At 45.3% G+C, this 26979-nt stretch overlaps 1 protein-coding gene across 1 annotated transcript; it reads left to right on the top strand.

Moving 5' to 3' along the window:
• Window positions 1-8424: 8424 nt before the first annotated feature.
• LOC126537417 (probable glutamate receptor) lies at window positions 8425-26628 on the top strand. The gene is made up of 5 exons (XM_055074247.1): window positions 8425-8525; window positions 11212-11302; window positions 21140-21301; window positions 22878-23016; window positions 26348-26628. Exons 1-5 carry the CDS (start codon window positions 8425-8427, stop codon window positions 26626-26628), a joined length of 774 nt encoding a protein of 257 aa, XP_054930222.1.
• Window positions 26629-26979: the final 351 nt, after the last annotated feature.

The raw sequence follows: 26979 nt of genomic DNA on the forward strand, positions 1-26979 counted from the left end.
TGTGGGTAATTCGATGCCTTTCACTATGGTGCCCTGTGTAAGCATTCAGAAGCCTTGCCTTGCTTGAGTCCTCCGTATATTCCTCCGTAACGGGCTCTCCGGCTGGCATTGAGGCGAATGAGGACGCATCGCGCGAAGCGTATTACCGACGTCAGCATCGCGTCGGTGCGTACATTTCACGTTACACGTCGCAAACCGCGCTGTGGTCATTGACGTTATATAAGTTTCGTAAGAATGGCGTTTCACTATCAAGTCAGACTTAGCCTAATATCTGTTCACTCCTTCGACATAGCCAATGTTCCAGACGACAGAAAGGAAGCTCAGGTGGTACCTATATCGTGAAACGAGGAAACCGCTCTGACGCTGATGATAATACCAACTCTCTCACCAGCATCTCTTCAAAACTTGTGGAACGCATAATTGCTTCTAACCAAATGGCTGATATTGAATCAATAAATTTCTTGCACTTGAAGCAACACGGTTTTAGAAAGCCGATCATGCGAAACCCAAGTCGCCGAATGTACACATGGATTATTACTGCATATGTACGAGCACCTTCAAATCGACACCTAGATTTCTCAAAAACATTTCACCGTGTCCTCCATAATCACCTCCTCGATAAATTGTCGTGTTTTGGGTTACCTCATAATCTAGTGAAACGGACTGAGTGAGCACTTCTTAAAACACCGCTTTCAATACCGGCGCGCTAATAACCATCTCTCCCCTCGTTCACGTAACATCAGGTGTTCCTAAGGTGCCGGGCTATCTCCGTTCTTATTCCTAATCTATACGCATAATCTACCGGCTAACATATTACGTCAGCTTTATACGACTCTTTGCTGACGACTGCGTCATTTACCGCGCAATATTTAATTAAACCAATGCGCCTGACCTCCAGCATGACCTCGACATCATAACCACGTGGTGCGATACATATGGTTCTTGTCATTAAACCTATCGAAGGGCAGAACAGTGACATTTTCTCGATTACATAACATATCATGACATACATATCCCCTTAAATCAGTTCCACTCCGTCACCACGTCCACATACACATATTCCCGGGTGCATTTCACGTTATTGAAATAATTATGGATAAGACCCATCGAAACAACTTTGCTCCGAGACATCGCGCAAGCTAGGCTGCTTGTACTGCAACCTCACAAATTCGTCACTACAGATGAAAAAAAAAAAAGCTAGCTAACCTAACATTCGTCAAACGAACACTTAAGTATGCTTCATTTCTCGGGCACCCTGCCCAAATATATCACGCCTCCTATTCTGACGCCATTCAAAACCGCGCTACCAGATTGATCACCTCAAGCTAATTAAGACAATATCTAGCATATATCATTCGGTTAAAACTCGCGCTTGGTTTTCACAGTCGCTTGAATCCCCTCGTCGCATATCGCGCTTTTGTCTACTTCGCTCTTTCTTCGTGAAAGAAGGTAAGCCGTGCAGACACGGATACAATAAAAGAGAAACAGACAACACAAACCTCCCACCATCAAGACACACTGCTGAAGCGATTAACGAAATGATTAACGTTTGTTCGAATTAGTCAAAGCCATCCCTTAGCGTGCATTTTCGGCCGCACTTCAGCAATGAACAGTTTCTACGTGTAACTATTGACAAGTTGCATTCTTCCATTGCTTATGTTGTTTGGTTATTGTCTTTTATTCGCTTGCGATGAATTTTTTGAGCATTTGAAGAAGAATATGTGAATGCCTTCCCTTATGCATAAAGTGGCCATTTCGAGCCTTTAAGGTGGAAATAAATGAAATGAAAATTCCGCAGCAGCGCAGTTTAGGTCTTAATTTCTAAACGACACATTTCGTAAGCAAGCATACTTCGGGCATTTCTACAGGCGCCATAACTTACTAAGACATTGGACATATTCTAACATTATTTTGTTCAGAGGCCCCTTACAGTGTCGATATACAAGCTACACTTTTCAAACATTATTCAGATAGAACTAGCGGGCAAAAAGAAATGACTCTTTCGCAGCTTGTACATACCTGATAAGACTTCAAGAGGCGGCACAAGCGTCCGCGTGTCCTCTTCTCATGGAGCATACAGTGGTCTTCGCATATTGGAGGGTTGTTTATAACGAAAGGGAGAGCGCGGTGATCTCATCTCTTTCAGACCGCCGTTAATCGAAGAAATGGTTCTAAGCCTTCAGCGTTTAACGACAGGTCACGTGAACGGTGGCAGCGTCTATCTCGAAGTCACGGTTGAACTGTCGATGACTGTGTGTACTACGCACGTTGCCGTTCTGCTGTTGATACCGGTTGCCCGAAAGGAAAACTGGAGTACACCTTCCTAGTGTCACTTAGGTTGCGCAGTTGTTGTTCGCTTATGTAAAGCGCGGTGTATTAGCCTCAACCACCTTCTCCGCTCGAGGGAGGACGCACTAAGGATTCTCTGGCGAAGGTGGGTACGAAGCGCTTGCATAGTTTAGCCGTGGCGGACGGCCATTCCGACGAGCCGATTCAAGGATTGTTCATTCGCTGCAAAAACGAAAAGTACAGGGTTGTATATTATAGACACAGAGTAGTCAAATTATTGCTTCTCCCAGGCACGGTTCCTCATTCCTTCTGCGTTTCTGTCCCGTTCACTTACGTATTGTCACGGACTGTCGACGAATGTGCAAAAGTTACATAATTTATTCCAGGGCGCTGGAGACTCTATTGCGAGGAAGTCAGGGTAGTAGATTGATACTTCGCACATTTTTTGTGCATCCTCATGATTACAAAGTCACTAATTATTGTCTATTTTCTTGCAGTTAGTCATGCTGGAGTTTTTCATAAAGGGAATTTGATCACCTGTTCCAAGAACACGAACGCATTGGTTGGCTGCTAGCGTTACGAGAAATAAACTTCTTTTTTTTCGCCACTGTTGACGTAACGTCGCACATTGAGCATCATGTCAAACATGTTACAACGCCTTCAGCGGCACAGTGAATGCACAGCACAGTGATGTGAAATGGGGTCCGCTGAGTATGAACTACGGTTCAACTGACTCGCACAACCCGTGCCTTTTTTCTTTACTTCCACTGGACAGAACTGGCAAAGACGAGTTGCATTCACAAATGAGTACACCTTGAGTGTAGAGGCCACTCACCTGTTCCTGTTTCTGTTCAGCCGTGATTTCAACTTAATTTGTCGGCTGGGGTACACTGGTTAGAATATCTTTCAAGCTCTCGAAGAAACGATACTTGGCTAAAACAGCAAGCTATCTTCTTGTTGCAATACTTATATGTTCGCGACGCTTATCTCTGAAGCACTCGCGCTGCACTGTATGTGAGCTTTACCGGGCAGATATAAGTTCAGGAAAGAAATACGGCAACGGTAGCGTCGTGAGGGAGACTTCGTGCTTGTTAAAATTCCCCCCACCGGGAATAGGAGCTAGCGTAATTACTTCTGAAAGCGCTGTGGCATTTCTTGATCAAATGGATTGGGCGCGTGTAATGGCCTTCCACGTATCACTTTCCTTGTGCGTTCCTGCACAAGAACCTTTTTATTCGACTTAGAAGTAAGCTTCTACAATACTTATCAATCAACTTCGGTGTCTACCCATTTTTAGTATTTCACTAATAAATGACAAACACACATTCGCTGCAAATTATCTTTTTACTCCAGTGCGCACTAATTCTGGAAAAAAAAACTTCTGTATCTAAGGCAATGAAATTGTAGAACAGTTTGTCAGATGCATTGAAATCCATATCCTTTCCAGCAATGAAATCGTCTCTTATAGTTTTCCTTTTAGATTAGGCATAACCTTAATCTGTTCGGCGTTGCTAGTTGTTTATAATGTCTTCTATTCCTTACATTTCCATTGATGTGTACTTGCTTTTAGTCGCTTGTATGCCATAATATAATATTTAAAAATTTTGTCGTTGAGTTGCCTAAGCGGCCCAAATAAGAGAGAAAAAAATTTTTGAGCTGTATTAGTGATTACCTTCCTCAATGCAAAACAAAAAGCCGCTCTTAACGTGAGAGGAGGCTTGGTACGCCTACACTGTAAAATAATTTACGCCCTTAAAAGCGAAAAAGGGTGTAAATGTGTCTCTAACTCACACCCTTAGGGTGTTAGTTATATAACCGACACCCTAAGGGTGCCGGTTATAGGCATATTTACACCCTTTTTTCACTTTTAAGGGTGTAAATTATTTTACAGTGTAGAAAGATGCAAGCCGTGGCGGCGCTGGCTTGGGGTCCCTGCACCAACCCGTCGTGACGTCATAGACTACGACGGCGTCTGCTCGGCAGTAGTAAACTTTCCATCGGTCAAGTTAGACTACACGGCATTCTAAAGAAGCCAAAGACATAATTTCACACGTTTCAAAAACTTTCACTGCGCAGCAAGTGCCCAAATCCGAGAGAACGGTTTGAAACTCGTGAGGTCACACCGACGTATCGGCAATGGTGTTTCAGCGCGAAACCCAATATAGTGAACTTTGGCCGTCGTTGTCACGTCTACAAATGGACTTATTACCGCGAAATTATTGAAAATGAAGACCCTGAAAGGAAGCTTTATCAGAATGAACTGAGTTAGTGATTCTATTTAGTGTGCTATTTGAAGCTGTTCACATTTATTTTTAAAATTAATTTTAGGTTGCTTGTTAGGTTTCGATTGTAGTTGCTGTTGAGGGTCACGGTGAAATTTGCGATTTTGGGACTCTCATTAGTGTATTACCTGCATGATTGCCTTTCTGTATGCTAATGCAATAATGGAATCAACAAACAAAAGTAAAATAATATAAAATAACTTTTCCTATCTTTTCTAAATCTTCATATTCCTTCTACCCCTGTTCCCATTATAGGGTAGGCAACCGGGCACTTTCCCGATTAGCCTTCCTGCTTTCTTCAAATTCAACTTTTCTTATTTCCCTTTCTTTATGTTTTTCCTTCGCAGATGTACGAATTACAAAACGTTACTCTGCGGTTCGTCGGCCTTACAGTGAGTACACTTGTAGCGGCATGTTGATAGGGCGTTACGTCACACTAGCCGATTATCAGTAATCAATGGAGGAACTGGCTGGAGTCTATCTATCTATCTATCTATCTATCTATCTATCTATCTATCTATCTATCTATCTATCTATCTATCTATCTATCTATCTATCTATCTATCTATCTATCTATCTATCTATCTATCTATCTATCTATCTATCTATCTATCTGTCTATCTATCTGTCTGTCTGTCTGTCTGTCTGTCTGTCTGTCTGTCTGTCTGTCTGTCTGTCTGTCTACTATCTATCTATCTATCTATCTATCTATCTATCTATCTATCTATCTATCTATCTATCTATCTATCTATCTATCTATCTATCTATCTATCTATCTATCTATCTATCTATCTATCTATCTATCTATCTATCTATCTATCTATCTATCTATCTATCTATCTATCTATGTTCTCGCGGTCATGGTAGTTCTATCTCCATCATACAGTCCTGATCCTCCTGTTCAAGTCATGGCGTTCTCCTAACTCTGTCGTACCATCATCATTTTAGAAACGTCATCAAATGTCGTCATACCCTCATCGTCGTACCGCCTTCGCAGTTCTATTGACGTCATTGCATCGTAATCCCGCTGTCGTCACAGAATTCTGATTATGTCGCGGTTGTCATGCCATCGTCGTCATTGCGTGGTCGACATACGGTCATCGTCATGCATTTGTTATCACGCCATGGTCGTGATACCACCGTGGTCGTTCCATAGTCGGCATCTCAGCTTCGTAATTTGATTCCCGTCATACGTCGTCGTCCCACCATTTTCGTCATAAAGTTGTCGTCAGGCCATCCTCGTCGTACACTTGTCGTCATTTCATTGTCACCTCACCATGACACCGTCGTCACGCTGTCGTCGCAACGTCGCCATCATTTCAGAAATGTCACACAATTGTTTGATGCCGTCGTCGTCATGCCGCCTACGTCCGTTGCATCGACATAATTTCTTCTTCATTCTGTTATAATAGTGCTATCGTCAATCAATAGTGATTATGCCACCACCATCACGTGTTGTAAATGCTTCGTGATTATCGCCATCACTTCAAAATCATCCCATCGTCATCATGCCGTCGTTGTCATAATGCCTTCATCGTTCTATCGACATTTTTCCTTCTTCATAATTCCATAGTCGTCACTGCATGTGCCGTCGGCCTTCGGTCCTCCTCATAACGTCGTGAGACAACCTTGGCAAGCGATAGTCATAACAAAGCAGGCCAATCACGAAGACAACGAATGTCGTATATAGCCGAAGCGCTTGAAATCTCAGAAGGGCCACTATACAGATTCAAAATAAAGGTGTCTTAGTGAATACGGTGTGTGTGGTCACTACATTGCGTGAATGCTAATGTGATTAACTTCAAAAGTCGTATTAAGATGGGTTCTGCTGGAAATCGTTCGTCTTCGCGGCACCAAAATAATCTGCTCAACGTTTGTCCCAGGTTATTAAGACCTCGAATTCCTAGAGGTGTTCGTTCTAGAGCCGATGTTCCTAGAGCCGACGTTCGATGGGAGTAGCGTTTTGAGTTTATAAAGGGAAACAGTAAACAGTAATTCGAAATAGTAATGAACAGGATACAGAAACTCCTCCTATATCTAGCGATGAGGTCAGAAGTGCCTTGTAAGACATGAAACGGGGAAGAGCGGCAGTAGAAGATGGAATAACAGTCGATTTAATCAAAGATGGAGGAGACATAATACTTGGAAAACTGGCGGCTCTCTATACGAAGTGTCTATCGACTGCTAAGGTCCGAGAAAACCGGAAGAATGCGAACATTATACTAATCCATAAACAGGGAGACGTTAAAGAATTGAAAAATAATAGGCCCATTAGCTTACTCCCAGTATTATATAAAATATTCACCTAGATAATTTTCAATAGAATAAAGGCAACAGTGGACTTTTGCCAACCAAGGGAACAGGCTGGCTTCAGGAAGGGATACTCTATAATGGATCACATCCATGTCATTATTCAGGTAATCGAGAAATCCGCAGAATACAATCAGCCTATCTATATGGCTTTCATAGATTACGAAAATGCATTTGATTCAGTAGAGATGCCAGCAATCATAGAGACATTACGTAATAAAGGAGTACAGGCCACTTACGTAAATATCTTGGAATATATGCACAGAGATTCTACAGCTACCTTAATTCTTCACAAGAAAAGTAGGAAGATACCTATAAAGAAAGGGGTCAGACAGGGAGACACAATCTCTCCAATGCTATTCACTGCGTGCTTGGAAGAAGTACTCGATCTATTAAACTGGGAAGTCTTAGGAGTAAGGATCAACGGCGAATATATCAGCAACCTTCGGTTTGCAGAGGGCATTGCTCTGTTCAGCAACACTAGAGACGAGTTACAACAAATGATTGAGGACCTTAACAGAGAGAGTGTATGAGTGAGGTGGAAGATTAATATCCAGAAGACAAAGATAATGATGAATAGCCGGCCAAGGGAGCAAGAGTTCAAGATCGCCAGTCATCCTCTAGAGTCTGTGGAGGATTATGTTTATCTAGGTCAATTAATCACAAGGAACACTGATCATGAGAAGGAAATTCATAGAATAAAAATTGGTTGCATTGCATACGGCAGGCATTGTCAGCTCCTGAATGGAAACTTGCCGTTATCATTGAAAAGGAAGGTGTACAGTCAATGCATTTTACCGGTGCTGACATATGGCGCAGAAACTTGGAGACCGACAAAGAAGCTTGAGAACAGGTTAAGGACCGCGCAAAGAGCGATGGAACGAAGAATGCTAGGCATAACGTTAAGAGACAGAAAGCTGTTTGCATCAGAGAGCAAATGGGTATAGCCGACATTCTAATTGACATTAAGATAAAAGAATGGAGCTGGGCAGGTCATGTAATGCGCAGGTTAGATAACCATTGAAACATTAGGGTTACAGAATGTGTACCAAGAGAAGGGAAGCGCAGTCGAAGACGGCAGAAGACTAGGTGGGGTGATAAAATTAGGAAATTCGCGGGCGCTAGTAGGAATCGGTTGGCGCAGGACAGGGGTGATTGGAGACCGCAGGGAGAGAGGTCTTCGTCCTGCAGTGGACATAAAATAGGCTGATGATGACGACGACGACGATGATGATGAAAAAACGGAAAACAGCTTGAATTAGAAGAGTAACAGCCGTTAAGAAATCTGCTTTCTTATGACACTTCGGAATAGTACGTGCGTCACAGGCAATGCGGTGAAGGCCGCTTTCACCACGGGGATGCAAGTACCCGCGGTACGGACTTCTGAAAATTTTGTGGCGTCTTTTTGTTTATAAAAATAAATGTCAATATCGTAAATGCTTTCGTGATTATAGTTTACGGTCAACGCTGCAACCTAAGTGTTCTTATTTTTTTTTGTGCGCAAATGTACATTCAATAACGGTTCTGATAAATTATTTTCGAGATGAGGCCCATGCTGGGAGTGTCAGTGGTCGACGGCAAAGTCGTCTTCGACGGCCTGGCCTGGTACATCATCCAATGTCTGCAGCAGTCCCTCCGATTCAAGTGAGCATTCTCTATATTCATACGTGCTCGCCTTTTGCTAGACATTTTTGATTTATGCGGAGCTAGCTTTTGTCATACAATAACGTTATTGCAAGCTTTCACGTGGCTACAAAATGAGTAAATTGCTTGAGTTCCTCGAGAAGAGCAAAGACTTAAATTTGAACCCTCCGGCTTGCACTCATTAACTGTCAGCCTCTTTCTGTGAAAGCACAACAGATATCGCTCATAGACCGTAGTTTGTAAAATTATTCTGAGTTTCTGCTCTGTTAGCTAACGCCAGTGACTCGCATGAAACCGGACCTTCGATATTGTCGTAATAGGTGACTTGTTGGGACAGAACGTATGAAATGAATATGTTCGGATGAATGGAATCAATCAATCAATCAATCAATCAATCAATCAATCAATCAATCAATCAATCAATCAATCAATCAATCAATCAATCAATCAATCAATCAATCAATCAATCAATCAATCAATCAATCAATCAATCAATCAATCAATCAATCAATCTTCATAAATAACAAGAAACATTTACATAACTATCTCAACCGGCAGCCTACATTCCTAGCAGTCGGTTCAGTGAAAACGAAAATCAAGGAGATCAGCTGTAACAACAAATAGCAATAAGTAATAGAAAGTAATAAAACACAACAAAGGCCTGTTCGTATTCTCATCACTACAATATATAACAAGCAACATGACGAAATTGCAATCAGAAGAAAATGAGTGTTTAGCAGTACTGATTAGCCAAATGAAATATTTTAAAACAAAGGCTAAAGTTTCTGTCTATCCTAATTCCAGTGGTAGTTTATCCCATTTTTTTGTCCGTGGAATTTAATTAATTGTTTTCTCTATACACTGTTGGATGTAGAAAGGAACTGCAAAAGGGAGTGGGAGCTTTTTCAAGTGTTTTCTCGCTTTTATTCCTGCCTACTCTGTCAATTTGTACGTGTTCATGGGAACAAACATTATTATTATGGAAATGTAGCTTCTGGTGGGGGCAGCAGCTTTAATGGTGCAGCTTATAAAACTTCTGCGCCCGTTCGCGGAGTCTTTGAGTACGTTGACTTGATTATGAAACGGTGCCTGTTTGTAAATTTTAGTTTACTCTCATCTTCAGTACAAAGCGCTATCAGACAAGGGACGCAGTGAAGCAGACGGACACACCTTTACTTCGTCCCCTCTTTGAAGACGCTTTGTTATTAAGATGAATGTATACCAAGTTGTCCAGGTTTCCGATCTGCGGGCTCTACTGTGTCTATGTTGACTCGTATGCAAAACATTACACGGGTTCGTGGTGTTAAACTGTTTTCAGTGATTATGTACCTCAAGGCTCACATGTAACATCTAGAACATATATGATGGTATGGATTAGGGGCCGCCTGTGCATCCCGCGCTACGAAGGCTCTCTTAACTTTTCTGAGAGTCACTCGTCATGACGAGATACTTTAATATTGTATGTTGTGTCATGTGTGTGTTAAGTGACGTATATGTCCTGTGAGTATCATTTCATTTATCATCGCATTTATCTCGAGTGCCTTACTAGGCGTACCGCCATGCAAACCTCTCCAGTGATCATTATAAACGGGCATCTCTTCCTAGCTCTTTTTATAAGGGCTCTTGTGTTTTAATTATTTTTCGTTTACCCTGCGACGAAGAGTGGGAACACCAGAAGACGCGAACATCTCTTTTAAATTTACATCTTTAGAATTAAAGAGAACAAAGAAAAAGAGCAGAAAGATAGGTGAAGGGGGCGGCACTTGAGCGCATTGTGGGCACTCAAATATGTGCCAGACCGTAAGTCAAAGCCACGTTTAAGGCTAAACCCCATTAGCGCGATTGTGTGCGCGACAGCGACGAGCGACGGCTTCGCGCGACGGATCGGGCCGTCGCTTGAACAGATCGCTCGTTCTTGTCGCGCGATCGCTCGGTTTTGCAAATCTAGAATTCGTCGCTCGTCGCCCGGAAGTGCTATGAGCGACTAGCCAATAGCGCAAAGCCGGAAATGGATGTACATAACTCCAGTACTTCCGATTGTCGCACGGAACGAGCAAACGATTGAATTTTTATACGTGCAAGGATAAGAACCTACTGCAAGACTTTCAGAAATAGTTGTGCTGCTTTTTGCAGTAAAATACATCAACTTAAGTTAATAAAGCACGCGTCACGCTAGTTTCGGCGCCTATATTGCTGCCCTCATACCGGCAACACTGGGGAGACGTCGCTCGAAGTCATCGCTCGCATGGGGTGCAACTTGTAGGCGACGAGCGAACGCGACAGCCATCTCCATCGCGTCGCTTGTCGCTGTCGCGTGCAAGATCGCTTGCATGGGGTTTAAGTATTAAGACGAACCTGTGTCAGAGTAGGCGTCAGCCAGCAAATCTAATGCTCGTGTAAATTGGTACATATTTAACAACGAATTAAGCCAGTGAACTCGATTCATATAAAGAGACGAGAAGTGCAGTAGGACGATGCCGGTATTACCCAGCCTCACGTGAAATTAAGGAGAAATTACGCGTAATGGTCAAAGGTCCCAAAGAAGCATGGAGTTGCTAACATCATCACTCCGGTTATCGTTTCATATGTACACTTAACACATGGAGCACAGCATTAACTTCTTCTCCGCCTGGACTCACGTAAACGTATGTCTTTCTTTGGTTGAACGGTTTGCAACGCCCGACAGGACGCAGCTGCAAACAACGGACGAACAGATCTGGTCCAGCCGACGTTCCACCGGCGAGTGGGGAGGTCCACTGGGAATGCTGGAGCGAAATGTGAGTGGCTGAGCGCACGTATTCGTCGACACGGTTGCCCTACCCAGTGCAATCTGAAAGGAAACCATAGGGCAACACTTGATAAGTTTACACAAGTAAATTATTATTTCGGAAATATATTAATGCGTTAGGAATCTTGAGGTGCCTCACGTTCTTTCCGGGGGCTGTGTGTGTATGTGTGTGTGCGTGTGTGTGCGTGTGTGTGTGTGTGTGTGTGTCCACCTACCTGGGTCACTGGGTAGACCATGGTCGAATGGTCAGGTTGTTGTGCTGAGGGAACAGGGCTCGAAACCAACCAGCGGACCAACTTGGTCCACTGAGCATGTGGCAATGTGCGTATATGTGCCGCACTTCAACGAACCTCTTTCCCGCCGACATGGGTCACTGATATATGCAGGACTCGGTAGGTACCGCTGTTCAATGAAACACTTTGACGTCGACTTGGGGTGCTGAGTATGTGTCACTCGGTCTGCGCTGGTCTTCGATGAACGCCTTTGACGCCAACTTGGGTAACTAGAATTAGGAAGGAACAGCGCCAACTAAGACGATCACAAGTGGGGAGAACGATACAGGACAAGCACTTGTCCTGTGTCGTTCTCCCCACTTGTGATCGTCTTAGTTGGCGATGTTCCTTCCTAATTCAAGTATGCACCATCTAGCCCAAATGAATGTTGTCCTGAAATTGGGTAACTAGGTACGTGTAGCCACTGGAAACGGGCCGCTCTACAATGATGAAAAAGATCCCTTAAATTTCTCCGATGCTCAGCGTTATCGAACGAACGTCACAAGAAATCCCCAGTGAAAGACAGCCGACGCTTTATCAGGTTGTGCCACATGTGCACTGGGTATGTGCCGCTTTTCAATTAACGTCTTTCGCGCGATGATGATGATGATGAAAAACTTTATTTATCCCTCTTTAAAGGGAAGGGGGCAATGGAATAGAGGGTGGGGGGAGGAACTAACTTTTTAGCGAGCTGCGCCACGAATGCACTGGGTATGTGCCGTTCTTCAATGAATCTCTCGCTAACGCGGTGGAGGCAGCTACAAACGGGCTCGTACCCGAGCCTAAACGTACTCAGCAAAATGTATCCCACAACAATACAATGACAAATGCCCCTGGTGCCACGAAACACCCGCGCTGTATCACATAACGTGGGCATGCCAGAAGATAGACGTGGTACCCGTTATACCAAACCCGAGTGCGGAGCAATGGGGGGGAGTGCTCTCCAGCGATCGCCAGGTCGACCAAGAAGGTCTGATTCGGCGAGCACAACTGGCAGCAGCATCCAGCGGAGCCCTGGACTAAGGGCAACCGACCGTTGTGCTAGATGATGGACGAAGCCTTCTGATGACCGCAGAAGACCAGCAAATCTAGAGCTAATAAAGTTTTTTACTCACTCACTCACTCACTCACTCACTCACTCACTCACTCACTCACTCACTCACTCACTCACTCACTCACTCACTCACTCACTCACTCACTCACTCACTCACTCACTCACTCACTCACTCACTCACTCACTCACTCACTCACTCACTCACTCACTCATTCGCTCGCTAACTTTAGTCACTGAGTATGTGCCACTGGGTGTGCGGCAAGCGAGAGAACAATTATCATTGTTTTCAGGCACCGGCGCGCTACGCTTCTCGTCTCGGAGGTCACGTACCGACTTCTCGACAGCGCCACTAGATAGCGCAGTGAGGCCAAAAAGAATAAAGCCCCTTAAACTTCGTAAGGTAGCGCGACGCTTTGAAGAATGCCGCCTCCTCCTCGCGCCCTCTGGCCGAGGCCGACACCGCATCGCTATTGGCCTAATAACATCACGTGGGCCCTCGCGCCGGCTTCGTTTGTTTACAGTCGCACTGCAGCGCCATTTTCTCTTGAGAAGCGTCTACGGATTGGCGAGGAGCGCATGATGGCACCGTTGATGTTCCGCGTTGTTTTGGTTTGCGAACGCCTTAACTGAGTTTGACGCAAGCGCGACGTCCCTTAATGGCATTTTCTATCACCATAACCAGCTGCGCCTTCGCATGCCAAAATGGTTTCAGCAAAAACAGGAAGTTGTTCTCGATACCGTCCTGTAAGCACTATACGGGTTAAGAAGAAAGACATGGATTCATCGAATTGGGAGGGAGAACTTCCGACCAACGTTCTCCAGACGACTATACGAGGTACTTGCGAGTCTCTCACAGTCTAGTCCGTGTCAGGCTTGCGTAGTTTGTTGTGGGCCATAGCGTAGTAGGTATTGCACAATTTTAAAATAAATTATGCACCAACTCGCCCAGAAAGAAGCTCTAATAAAGGTGTTGCACAGTTCACTGTGGAGGTTGCCATTTGTCTGCACACTTTAACACGATTCTTACACGACGTGTACGTTCTTTATTTAAGCAGTAGGTGGTTGCATTTGGTGCGCTTAATCGTATTGTACGCCAGCAGGCTTGCATTCGTGGACACGCTAGGTTGCGTGCGAAAACGTGATTACGAAACCTTTAGGATTCAGCACATTCCTTTTAATAAAATTTGAGGCTCGAGCGTGAAAACTGATCTTAGGAAAGCAATTCTGCATTTTGTGGTTCTTCACTAGCCTTCTTTAGAGCAAATAGCTTTATCCGCCTCTTTTGTTCGTGTTCGTCACTGGCGGTCGCCCGTTGGATTTGCGATACAAAGGAAAAGTGTGCGTGCTCTCCGGAAATCCGTTCGTCACCGAACGACAGCATCACGAGTCTTTGAGACGTACGTGTTAATTCTTGTCAGCTTTAAAGTGTGTGTAGGTTAAGATTCGGCGGTGGAGCACTCGCAAAGAAAACGTGCGGTCGCTCGTTCGTCCAATGGATGGTTTAGTCACCGTTCGCTCGTTCGTTTAGTCGTTTGCTTACTCATTCGTTCAACTATTACCACGTTCGACCACTATGTCTCTGAGATGACACATGTAATGAGACAACAAATGGTGCCTCAATATGAACGACTGCATCACTTCACTTACCGCAATTTCGGCCACGTTATAGCGCAGTAATTCTTTGCGCGGTCATCACTTCACTAAAGTCATATCTAGCAAATGTTATTTCGGAGCGAGCCCAACCGTCTTCAGTGCATGTAACTTAGTTCAACTCGGATCGCGAGAAGTATGTCACTTTGTGAACAGACGAGCTAACGCACGATGAAATGCTGTTCGTGATGAGTCACTAACCTGAAAAAACAATGCACTTGTTTGAGCCTGAATGAAGCGCTGTTCCCGCATTCCCGCTTCGCGAACGAATGCTAAAAAAAAAAAAAAAAAAAAAACTGATTTCACTTTCGATATACGTAGAATCCCGATTCGATGATCGGCTTCGCGTATTTCTGTCGACTTTGAGGCATGAGAAGTATAATAGCACACGGGGCCACCTCTGAGCCTTTGTGCTTGCTTAGAAGATTGGCAAGCACGCACGTTGGTGACACTGTAGCTTGTAATACTCTTTCGAACCTTCACTGCAGTTCGTTCGTGAGTTCTGTCGTCCTTTGTACGTCATAGCTGATACGCGCCACGAATTCACATGGTAAGGACGGCGCGGATAATTTAGGTTACTGATAGCTTGCTAGAGGTTAGTATGTTGGCATTCGAGTTTGATTTGTATATGTGTTATTTACACCCATTCACAACAAGATCTTGGGACACGCACTTGACAAATGTTGCGTACCTAATTATAGCGCACGTGATACATTCGGAGTCATCATGGCGCAGAGTTGGCGCTTGTTCAGATCCTTTTTTGAAAATAGCTATCAAAACAAAACAAAAAACAAAACAAAACAAAACAAAACAGAAAAGCTGCGGTAACTGAATTTGCATAACCGTCCATTTAGAAAATTATGCTGTGCACGAAGTTACTCGGAGCTAGAAAGCGAACGCGAACGCTTAAAGCGCCTTGTCATGCGAAAGGTCTGCGAAAGGATCGACGGAGGTGGCCCGTTGCCTGAGCCACTCGTCCAGCATAGATAAGAAATAAAAGAAAGCTATGATGGGGAGGGAGAACGATCAGTCTAACATGGCAATCGAATGGTTCCAAATAGGTAATTTTGGATTGCCAAACAAACATTTCTGTGACTGAACCCAATAATGGAGGCTCCAAAAGATAGGATCACAGGCATTGGCAAATTTAGGCCCTAATTACGAAGCGGGATTTCGAGTAGTTAGCTCACGAAGCTAAGAGCGTCGCCTTCTTTGGACTACTCTTAAACGTCTTCTTCATCAGCCTGCCCCAATATAGCTGCACAACATATTGCCACCGTCGAAACGAGTTATGTATGAGGCGTCTACTGTAGTGGGACTCTTCTTTCGCGCTTCCCTAAGGAGGAGGAGTAGATTTTAATGGAGAGAAAGGAGGAGAGGTCGGCCTGGAGAGCGTGTCTCTAGCCTGCTACTCCTCACTGGGGAATGGGGAAGTGGGAAATACAGGGAAAGGTAGGTGGCGGATGATTATGATATGGTACAATGAGATACTATATACACGTTGTCCAATATGCGGATGCGCACTGGAGACGCAATACACTAAGAGTAATCTTGTCCATACAAAAAGTAATCTTGCCACAAAAAGTTTTTGCGCAAACACATTTCGCACTGACTACACGTCTCACAGCTTCTATAGGCGATCATCTAAACCAGTCTCACTTAAAAAGTTCGAAAGTGCTTTTATGGCACGTTGGGCACAGTCAACACTCCTCCACGCGCCCAAAAGCTTTTCTTCTGAAAAGGGGCGGGAGTCCAAGCTGTCAACTGTAGATTTGAGTTTTCTTCGTTCGGCCGCATATTGAGGGCACACGCAAAGTACGTGAGTTATTGTCTCGAGAGTGTGACAGACGCTACATTCAGGGTCCCGTGTTTGTCCAATCTTGTGAAGGTATCGGTTGGTGTATGCCACACCCAGCCGTAATCGATGAATGAGCGTTTCCTGGCTTCTCCGCAACCGAAGTGGATACCGGAATTGTAATCCAGCGTCAAGTCTATGGAGGCGCTCTTGTCGATGTTCGGGGTTGTCCCAATGTTGCGCCGTAGAAGTTTTAAGGGAGGTATGGAGCAAGGCGTTAATGTCATACCGGGAAAAATGAATTTTTATAATAGTTCCGTCAGTGTGCGCCTGTTTTGCTTCTGCGTCAGCCTGTTCGTTTCCAGCTATTCCACAATGGCCAGGAATCCACTGCAGCACGATGGTATGTCCGGAATGAGACGCCTCAGCAAGCAGATACATGATGTCATAAACCAGGGGACTATATGCGGTTCTGTCACTCATATAATTGCTGATGAGTTGCAGTGCTGGTTTTGAGTCGCAGAACACTGTCCACTTCTCGAGACTTTGTTGCAGTATGCAGCGAACTGCTTCTCGAACTCCGGTCAACTCAGCTGCTGTAGACGACGTCCTGTGTCCTATTTGAAACGTTGTGCGATCCCCATTCCTGGCACCGTGTAGGCCGCCGCGGAAGAGGTCTGTGTCACAGAACCATCTGTAAAAATATGTTCGTAATATCCATACATGTAAGCAATGTATGATAGCGCGAAATGCTTGAGGCCAGCAAGCGGCATCTTCGACTTCTTCGTTATTGCAGGGATTGAGAGCCTGACCGTTGGCTTTGCCATCGTCCAGAGTGGAACTTCGGGTATGTCATACGGTTCGAAGTCCGACGGCAATAAGTCTTGCTGCGACAACACGGCTTCTGAGTAGGCGGACACAGGCCGTACGCTTGTGACGTTCGTGAGTGGATGGTTCCTGTGTCTAGTCAGTACCCTTAGATGCACTCGCAATGGCTCATGTTGCAGATAAACTCGAGCTGGGCACGCACGTGCCTCTGCAATAGTGCCCCAAGTAGACGCACATCGTGGTAGTCCTAGGCAAATTCTCAGTGCGCGAGCCTGAGCACTTTCAAGTGTGCGTACAGCAGTTGTACTAACCCGAGAAAGTACAGGCGCACTGTAGCAGAAGTAGCCAACAAAAAGTGCCTGGTAGAGCTGCAGAAGAGATGACTTGGATGGCCCCCATGATTTTCCAGACATATGTCGAATGATCTGAGTAAAGCTGTCTAGCTTTTTTCTTAATCCTGAGAGGTGCTTCGACCAGGATAAGTCCCGGTCGATGATGACTCCGAGAAACTTGTAGTGGGTTACTGAAGGTATAATCTTCCCATCAATCATAACGGGGTAGCAGGCCATTGACTTTCGTGTAAATGCCATGGTTGCACTTTTTTCCGGTGAGAGCTGCAGTCCGCGACTGTTTAGGTATGTGGACGTTATTGACACCACGCGCTGCAGCTTCGTTTGTACTTGTAAGCGCGTTAAGCTCGTGGTCCATATACAGATGTCGTCTGCATACACAGAGACCGAGACTGCGCCTGCGTGTTCTTTGACCAGTCCGATGAGAACGATATTAAATAAGGTTGGGCTCAATACACCTCCTTGAGGCACTCCACGATAGACGGGGTGGTTCTTTGTTTCCCCGTCTGGAGTTGTCATGAATATCGTTCTCTCTTGAAGATAGCTGGCTATCCATTGATGCATACGTCCCCCGACACCACATTCTTCTAGGCCATTTAAAATTGCATCATGGAGAACGTTGTCAAAAGCACCCTTGATATCTAGAAAGACAGCAGCCGTTAATCGACGGCGACGTTTCTGATGTTCAACAGTTGTTACTAGGTCGATGACGCTGTCGATTGACGACCTACCCTTTCGGAAACCTGTCATTGCGTCACTCGGTACCATCTGGCGCCCAGCTACCGCGAAACCTGCGCGTGGCGTACCGCTGCGTGCGAACGCTTAGAAACGTGTCATGTGGCAACCAGGCTGTTTTCGTCTGCTACGCTCGAGAGGTGTAGGCGGCGCCACGGTCGAGGAGGGAGCATGAAAGAGATTAGAAACTAGGAGGAGTGAAGACGGAGGAGGAGAGTGTCGCTACTTTACGAAGTTCAAGGGGTTTTAGGAAAGAAGCGCGAGATAATGATAATACTATTCAATTCAATAGTACAGAGGAAAAGAGTGCTACGTTTTGTCAGGGTAAAAGCCTGATACGGCTCGTATCGACACTGCAACGCACGCGTAAACCACAGCTATATTAATGCGCATAACTTTAATGTACAAGCTACACAGTTTACTTCTCCTGCAGACTTGTCTTCAGATGACCCACAGCACAAATTCACAAAGCATCAGCCAACTTACTTGCAAACAACATGTCTGGTCATGACTGCGCTTTTTGCAAAATGGCTAACCAATGTTCAGAACCGCGAGTAGATTTAGCTCTATCCCCTCCGTTCTCTCGTAATCTCGCATTCTGATTGGCTTGCGACAAGCGATGCTTTTAGAGCAATATATCTACTACTCCAGGTACACACCCAGAAAACGCTTGGTTCCGTAAGTCTGACCTTCGAGCTCAGTCAAAGTCAAACCGGGCCGGCCACTACCGGCGGCTGCTGCTGCGTGCGTCGCGTGGGCGCCCGTATCTTGAAAGCAATGTGCGATGTGGACAAAGTGCGCCGAGTGCTGGTAGCTTCGTATGCGATGTGCTTTCGACGCTCAGTTCGCGTTGGAGCGACACGCTGCATGTAGGTCAATTCGCTCTCTGCTGCTGCCGCTTCGAGCAGCGTCTGTGCGTTGTGGTGCAATTGTAGATGCGGTAGTTGCTGACGGCGCCGAGCAGCGTCTGTGTCCTTTCCAAAAGCAAGCAAAACCGTGCTATCGCTTGTCAGACTTCGTTTAACTGCGTTCGACCGCGGCAATTTTTTCTCCAGCGACGAAAGTCGGTCTGTGACCGATCAGCGGCATGTACATTATTTGGTCGCCGTTCTCAACGGAATGACATGGTTGCATTTCTAACGCCTTCGATAGCGCCACTGATTGCTTGCTTCATCCGTGCTATATCATTCACAACCATAATTACTGCTCAAGCTTTACCTGAAGTTTTCGCAAAAATATTTTGTTCTGCACATAAACATCATCATCTTCTGAAGCATTACGGGGTCTGCGGCGGCTGCTGTGAATCGCGCGCACGCGTCACCCACGCACTTCCTCTCGCGATCTCCCGATTAGCGAGGCAGTCGCGCCTCACTTCACTCCGTTTGGAACGTACCGCACGAGGCAGATTGTCCGCGCCAGTCAATACATCGCGAAACGAAAACACGCATAGAGCTGCGCTCAAATTTCGCATTTGGGAGTATCGTAATCGTCGCTGAATTTTTTTTTTTCAGCGTTTGACACTCTGTAACGCGCACCAGGCTTCAGTTATCTTGTTCTTCTTTCACGCTACAGTGAGGCATAGTGCCTACTAGCCTCGAGTGTTTACGCCTTCTACAAAACACACACCCAAGACTCGGGCACCCCAGACCGGAGACCGGAGGCTCTCCGCTTTACCTCCTTCTCCGACCGCGCTATCCTCCTTCCTGATGATTAACAGAATAATGATTTAGCGGATCCAATCTATACCAATCCCGTACCTTCTTTTTTTTGCGCCAATAGTAAGACAACTGCTCATCTCGACTGCTGACCGGTTAACGCTTCCATCCCCTTTGTATCCCAGCGCTGCTCGAAGGTGAACGCTACTAAACGGTCTAACTGTCTGGATACCTTCGCTCTCTGTTAGGATCTGCTGAGTTGACTGCGGGTTTTTGCAGCAGCAGAGACACGCCTCATTCTCTTACATATATTTTCTCCGATATGATTTTGTCCTTAGGAGCTCGAAACTCAAATAGCAATTGAGGCATTGTCCTTTGTGTTATCGTACAGATTTTTTTTTCTGCATGCCCAAAAATTTTGGGCATTGCCCCTTCGTCTACCTGTAAAAGCCCACCGCATCGCATCAGCGTAACTCAACGGTCACCGTTTTCAATAACTGGTATTTCGGAAGACCGGCCGAATTTAAACAACTTTCAATTAGAAACGTCGAGAGGGTACGTCGTTTTATTAACATATGTAGTTACGGTACTTAGTCATAACGTCTTTGCTGTGTTAGAGGATTGTATTGGTCGGAATTAAAACACTGCTGTGATGCTGTAGGAAATTTACAAATAACTATAGAAGGACGTACACCCTCGTCTTTTCTAAGTGAAAGTTGATAAAATTCGGGTGCGCTTTTGAAATATTATTTTTAATGTTCCTGCCCATTGATTAAGACGTACTGGTGGGCTCGCTGAGTTACGGTGGTGCACTACGGTGAAGTTCGACGGATAGCTGAAGGGACAATGCCCAAATTTCTTAGGTATTTCACATGCTCTTTCGTACTTCCGCCGTTTGCCGTAGGAAAGGTTATCAAAATTTGCTAGCTTGAGAAGAATCAATTGTTGGGCTAGTTGGCCTTGCATTGCTGATGAGGAAAATTAACGCAACAAAAAGAAAACCTCCCGCTCGGGTATTTTTTTCCTTTTAGCGTCTTTTTTTCACGCATGAAGCCCGCCTGACCATTTCTTTTATTGCGAAAAGATAACCTACAAGTACAGCTAAAATTAATATTCCCATGATGCTTCTTTAGATAACTGTGGGTGCATGGCAAAAATTAGCCCGTAATCCTTAGTCCACATAGTCCGGGCTATATCGCACATGCACTTTCATTTGTTGAAATAAATAAATAAATAAATAAATAAATAAATAAATAAATAAATAAATAAATAAATAAATAAATAAATAAATAAATAAATAAATAAATAAATGAGCACTTCTATCTCAATCTCTGATTAGCCGAGTGTCAGCGTCAAGCTGGGATAAATAAAATAAAGAAAGGCTTCTACGCGGTTGCGATCCGGCGCCACTATCCCGGACCTCCGGGTGCAGATAAATGCTGGCTGGTTCCGTTGGTTGTGCTCAAGCTAAATGCACTTGCTCGCAGGAGTCTGACATCACAGCGCACCCAGTGATACCGACGGCTGACCGTCTGACAGTCGGCACACCGCTACCAGCCTATGTGTATTCGAACCCGCGATACTACGCCGGCACGCCCAACGCCTACATGACCAGCGTGTTTGGATACCTGATGAGCTTCGACCTGGAGGCGAGTGGTGCTGCGCGAGCGTGATTGCATTTGCGGCCGCTGCGGCTCGTGATCACGCCCACGCTTTTGCGCGCTACCGACGATGGTAGTGCGGTATGGAACGGACATGCATGTTAGACGTTACCTGCCGTCAGAAAAGTGCCATTAGATTGGGGTGTGGAGCATGTCTGTATAAAATGACCTTGACGGGAGAAAGACGGTGCGAACTGGCGACGTTGCATTTCAGTTCCTTTGTACTTCACGGGTATCCCATCATTAGCAGCGTTATAAGCGCATGTCGAAATATTCTGCTGAGACATCCACTCAAGCGCCGTCGATGTAGCCAGACTGTTTTTACAGTAGCCATGCTTCTCGCCTCCGAATTAACATGGACAATTGCGGAGAGCACCGCTCCACGGATATATGTCCCAAATGTCTCGGCAGGTGCCCCGTTGGCTCAAATTCCGAAGATGACTGTCATGGGGTAGGGACGCCTACACTGGTCGCTTGAGGACCTCTTAAATAAAATAGAAAAAAAAAAACTACCGGAGTACATTTTGAGAAGCGCCGCTTTATAGAATAGTTCATCGCTTAGAAGATTGCTTAACTATACTTTCGAGACTTTCTGTAGATGTTTTTGAACTATCTACCAGAGTGTCGGATTGAATGCGAACTGAACCGAAAACAGGAGCTGAACCGTTACTTTAGGCTGAATCGGAACCGAGCCGGTATTTTTTCTGCAACCTTGAAACCCTACCCTAGCATAAAATAAGCTAACCTAAAATAACCTAACCTAACCTAACATAACCTAACCTAACCTAACCTAACCTAACCTAACCTAACCCATTGTATAGCAATCGTCTCTGGAGGGTCTACAGGCTTCATAGATGAATGTGCGTCTATAGAAAGGTACAATAGGTTATTTGTTACTGTGGTTTTCAAGGTATAGAAACATAGCGTGTGTTTGTGTGCTTCACAATCTACACTGAATGCGCTCCTCACAGTGCGACAATGTTAACGTTAATTCTTGAAGTTATTTTGCCTCATTGTTAGAAGCAAAATGTGTTTGTTCCCTTTCGTCATGATAAATAGATAATGATGAAGACTAGAATGTTGTCGATAAAGGCAGCAATTGGTGCTTGTTGTTGTTTTCCTAATATATCCCGAACATAGTACGCAACAATTTCTAAATTGTTTTATAAAGATGCGTGGAATAGTGGTAAGATAGTCAAGCTAAGGCAGCATCCCGTTCGCTTTGCACTTGACTCTACCAAAATTTCGATTTTCAGCCGAAGTATGGAGGCAATGGTGCTCATGCATGATACTTAATTGCTCCTCGACAGAAAATATGACAAAGCCAATACAAAGTTCACATATCGCTATTATAATTTCCATAGCAACTGATAAAGGAAGTTCCGCATTTATAGTACATATGTATATCTGAAGAACAAATCTGGCCTAGTAATCTGTAGCTGCTATGCACGCTCTCTTTGCAAGCCTCACTGTATATAATGTAGCATCAACCGTGTGTTTTTCATGCCCGCCACTTCACACCAGAGAATAACGGCGCTTCATTGCGACAAATGGTTGTTCGCAGGTATGGTTGGGATTGCTGCTCTGCTGGCCTCTGGTGAGCGCCTTCATATCCTTAATCGAAGCGGCGCGGTCTCCACTGAGCTTCAGGGACACCATCACTGACAACCTCTTTGACATCCTCGGGATCATGATGTTTGAAGGCAAGCGTTCTTGCATAGCGTTGTTTCTGGCTGCGAGATATTGCCTTACTTTGCATCAGAATACAGTGGTTTTTTTTTTCTGGTACCACTAGTAACGCTTTTTTTTAAAGATTGGATTAAGAAATGTGCCGTCCTGGGGCTGATGAACTTCGTGGAAACCGTCCCCGTCTTAACTACCCGTGGCTGCAAGGAAATCCAAGAAAAGTACTTGAACATGTTAAAGCGAAGGTGTTTTCTCATCACTCCCGCAGTTTGGTATCCGTTACTGTATAGAAAAAAAAAATATTCCTACAAATGACAATACGAACACTGCGACGATGACGACACAGTAACACTGGGGCGGTAAAATATTAGCAAATGAGAACTATGCACGCGACAAGAGTTCATAGAAATGTTGCAGTCCGTTGGCGCGGTTTACTATACATTGCTACGTAGAGCAATAAAGAACACGAACACAGTTTCATATAAACAAAAAGAGGGTGAGGATAACTAGTTTGGCCCGAATGAAAGCCGTACACACCCATCAGCCACCGACAAGAAGCGGCACGACCATTGCTGGAGGAATTCCTCCTCCAAGGAAGAACAGTTCGTCGGAAAAAAAGTTCTGAGTAGAGCCGCTCCAGAATTGAATACACAGCGATGCGACGGTGTCCTGCATGCTGCCTCACATCGGTTGCACCGCAGTCAAAAGGCCCCCGCAGCAATTAGAAGTCGCTCGAAGCAATCACCAGAGCAGTGACCAGATGCATAATAAAACGGGTAATTCGAAGGTCACAGAAACCAATATGCACGGCTCTCCGTAGGACCTACGACACACTGTTGCTGCGCATGCTGGTTGGATTCTTCGACTGGGCAGTTTGGGCACGGTGAATTTGGGACTACGCCCGGTCACTCGAGCCTATCATGCGTAGGGAGGACAGCTCACCCCAAACGCCACATGAAATCGCTGATGCGGCCAGGCAAGAAGGACGCCGTTAGCGCTCCCCACGACACACGACTGGAGCGCGCCAGGCATGCTGGCGGAACCAGGCTGAAGCAGTAAGGCTGCCATTGTGTCCACCACGTGGTCATCGAGAACATCTGCGTCAGGTCAGACCTGCCCCATGTGGCGATGAAGTGCCGCTGCGGTATAGCGTAAAATGGAGGTGCGTTGGAAGCCCGTGGCCCGCAATTTAGGCTTACGCCCGGTAGCATCTGGTGAAGCTGAGTAACGAGAAAATGGCAGATGAGATGAAGTTCGCGGCATTGATCCCCACGCAAGAGCTGGAGCACGAATCGCAGAGCATGCAGCCGGCACTGAAGGAAACGAGAACACACCGCGAGAGTGCGGTTGCCCGAGCGCCGCGCGACAGATCAATTCTGAACCACCGGACCATGTTGAAGAACGAGCAAAGAGACTGCAGAGACCTAGTGATGCGTGATGGAGGCTGTATAACGTGACAAAAGTACCACACCCGGCCACAAAATACTGACTGTGCTGGGTACCTTCCTCTCGAGCAGAGGCAAGTCCCGCGCATTCTGGATATTTCGCCGTACATCCTCAAGGACTGAAAACCACATAGAATCTGATATACCATAATAATTCTAGTACAGGCCTAAAATACGAATGCTGTCGCTTTTTTGAAGGAGAAACAATGTATTGAGCCGAGATAGTGGGAATCAATGAACAAGTAACGACTTTTTGATAAATTAAGCGCCGCACCTGAAATATGGTCACTGAAAAGACGAATGCTACGAGATAAGCTTTCTTCCTGTGCTAGATCAAATGTATTGTCGTCGGCGAAAGCTGTAACTTTCACGACACCGCTAACTGACAATTGGAATCCCCGTACATGAGAATCTTTCAGCGCTGCGCGTAAAAATGGCTCAAGGCTAAGCAAGAACAATACAGGCGATAGAGAGTACCCTGGCGTACACCGAGTGCGACGTGAATTGGTTAGACTTCATGTGCATTCATGAACAGTGTGCTTTGGATAGGCATTCCTAATAAGGCGAACAAAATATAATAAAAAAGCTAATAACTGTCAGTGCGTCAAATATGTAAATATGCTCAAGGCGATTGAATAATTTTTTCTGGTGTAACGAAGCCAACAGCCCACGTACTGGTCTTGCCCAGTGTGTGCGCCTAATGTCAAGCTTAACAAACTACAGACTGTGCCTGTCTGCCAGGGATCGAACACGCCTGGACACATCAGGCTCCCCAAGCGCCGTGGGACAATAGTTGCAAATATTTTGTCGTCAACGCTGAGAAGAATGATTGGCCTCCATCCGTCAGGATAAAGTGATGATGGCTTTCATTTTTGTATTAGTACAATGCGACCATCGCAAAAGGTCGCCGTAAAATCAAAGTCCTCACAGCAGCGACAAATAACAGAGGTGAGTGCGGCACCCAGAAGGTTAAATAAAACTGAACGGGCAACCCGTCTAGCCCTGGAGCCGACCCTCGCTTCATAAAAGATAACGCTGCTTTCACCTCATCAGCTGATGGACATGCACAAAGACGGTTAGCTCCTTCATTTGGAACCTGGGGTAGCGCAGTAAGCGTAAAATGTAGGTGTGTGAGAATATTCGAAACTTTATAATATAGGAATTGAATAGCGTTCTATTTGATTCGGTCTTCGAATTGAATAGTCGCTATTGGTAAGTGCGAATATTTTGCACATATTTTTCGTATATTCCAAAATGTCAACTGCACCCAAATAAACATGCATAAACGATAGAAAGTACGGTAAGTTTTCACCCACGCGTGCACAGTATAGACATAAAACATGACAACTTGTGTAGTGAAACAGGCTACGTCACTTAGGTAGCCATACTTTACAGCTTGTACAGTGATCATTCTCACTTTCTGAAGAGCTCTATGCATGCGAAGAAACTACTTCTTAGCTCGTAATGCTCCCTGCCTGCCTCTTATAAACAACGATTCATAACGTACTATGTAAAAATTAAATTATGGGGTTTTACGTGCCAAAACCACTTTCTGATTATGAGGCACGCCGTAGTGGAGGACTCCGGAAATTTCGACCACCTGGAGTTCTTTAACGTGCCCCTAAAACTAAGCACACGGGTGTTTTCGCATTTCGCCCCCATCGAAATGCGGCCGCCGCGGCCGAGATTCGATTCCGCGACCTCATGCTCAGCAGCCCAACACCATAGCCACTGAGAAACCACGGCGGGTATAACGTACTATGTAATGACAGAAACTTGCTAACATTAAGAATGCTGAGATGTGAACATCGCTTTACATTATTGTGATAAAGCCAAATTATTATTCGAGAGCTATTCTTATTCGAGAGCTATTATTCGAGAGCTAGTCCTTCTGTATACGCAGGCACTGTTCGACCCGTGCGTGACGCGGTTGGCCGCGTAATGTTCGCGGTCTGGTGGCTGGCCGTTCTGGTGCTGATGAACTCGTTCCAGGGCACAATGAAGGCCAGCATGAGCGTCAAGACGCCAACCGAACGCCTGGAGACATTCCATGATGTTGCCGAGAGGCCGCACCTCAAACCGATCATCGTACGAGGAACTACATTCGAGCACCAGTTCAAGGTCAGGAAGAAGAAAGCTACATTCCCTAGTCAAGGATACACCCCCGCGTTAAAGAGACAGTAAAAAATCTCATGTTTGGCAATTTTTTAGTGCCCCTCAAAGGTCCCTCCTCAGGGGCCTTTGAGGTACTAGAAATAACTAAAAAGGGCGAACCACTGACAGTGATAGCAAGGTTTTGCTTCGGGCGTCAACTCTTTGGACAGTGTTCTAACTATACGTAGGTGCGCACAAATTTCTCGCACCCTTGACATATTTAACACGCCGTGAAAGAGAGAGAAAAAAAAAAAGAAAACCCGGAAGGATCGCAAGACTATGCTGCTTAAGGTGCGTGCTCGGGGCGCTGATGAATTATTTCTTTTGAGGCGGACTTGAAAACCACGGTTATAGAATTGGGGATTGTGCAAAGAATTAGCC

This window comes from Dermacentor andersoni, chromosome 4, assembly GCF_023375885.2.
Source record: "Dermacentor andersoni chromosome 4, qqDerAnde1_hic_scaffold, whole genome shotgun sequence".
Taxonomy (NCBI): Eukaryota; Metazoa; Arthropoda; class Arachnida; order Ixodida; family Ixodidae; genus Dermacentor; species Dermacentor andersoni.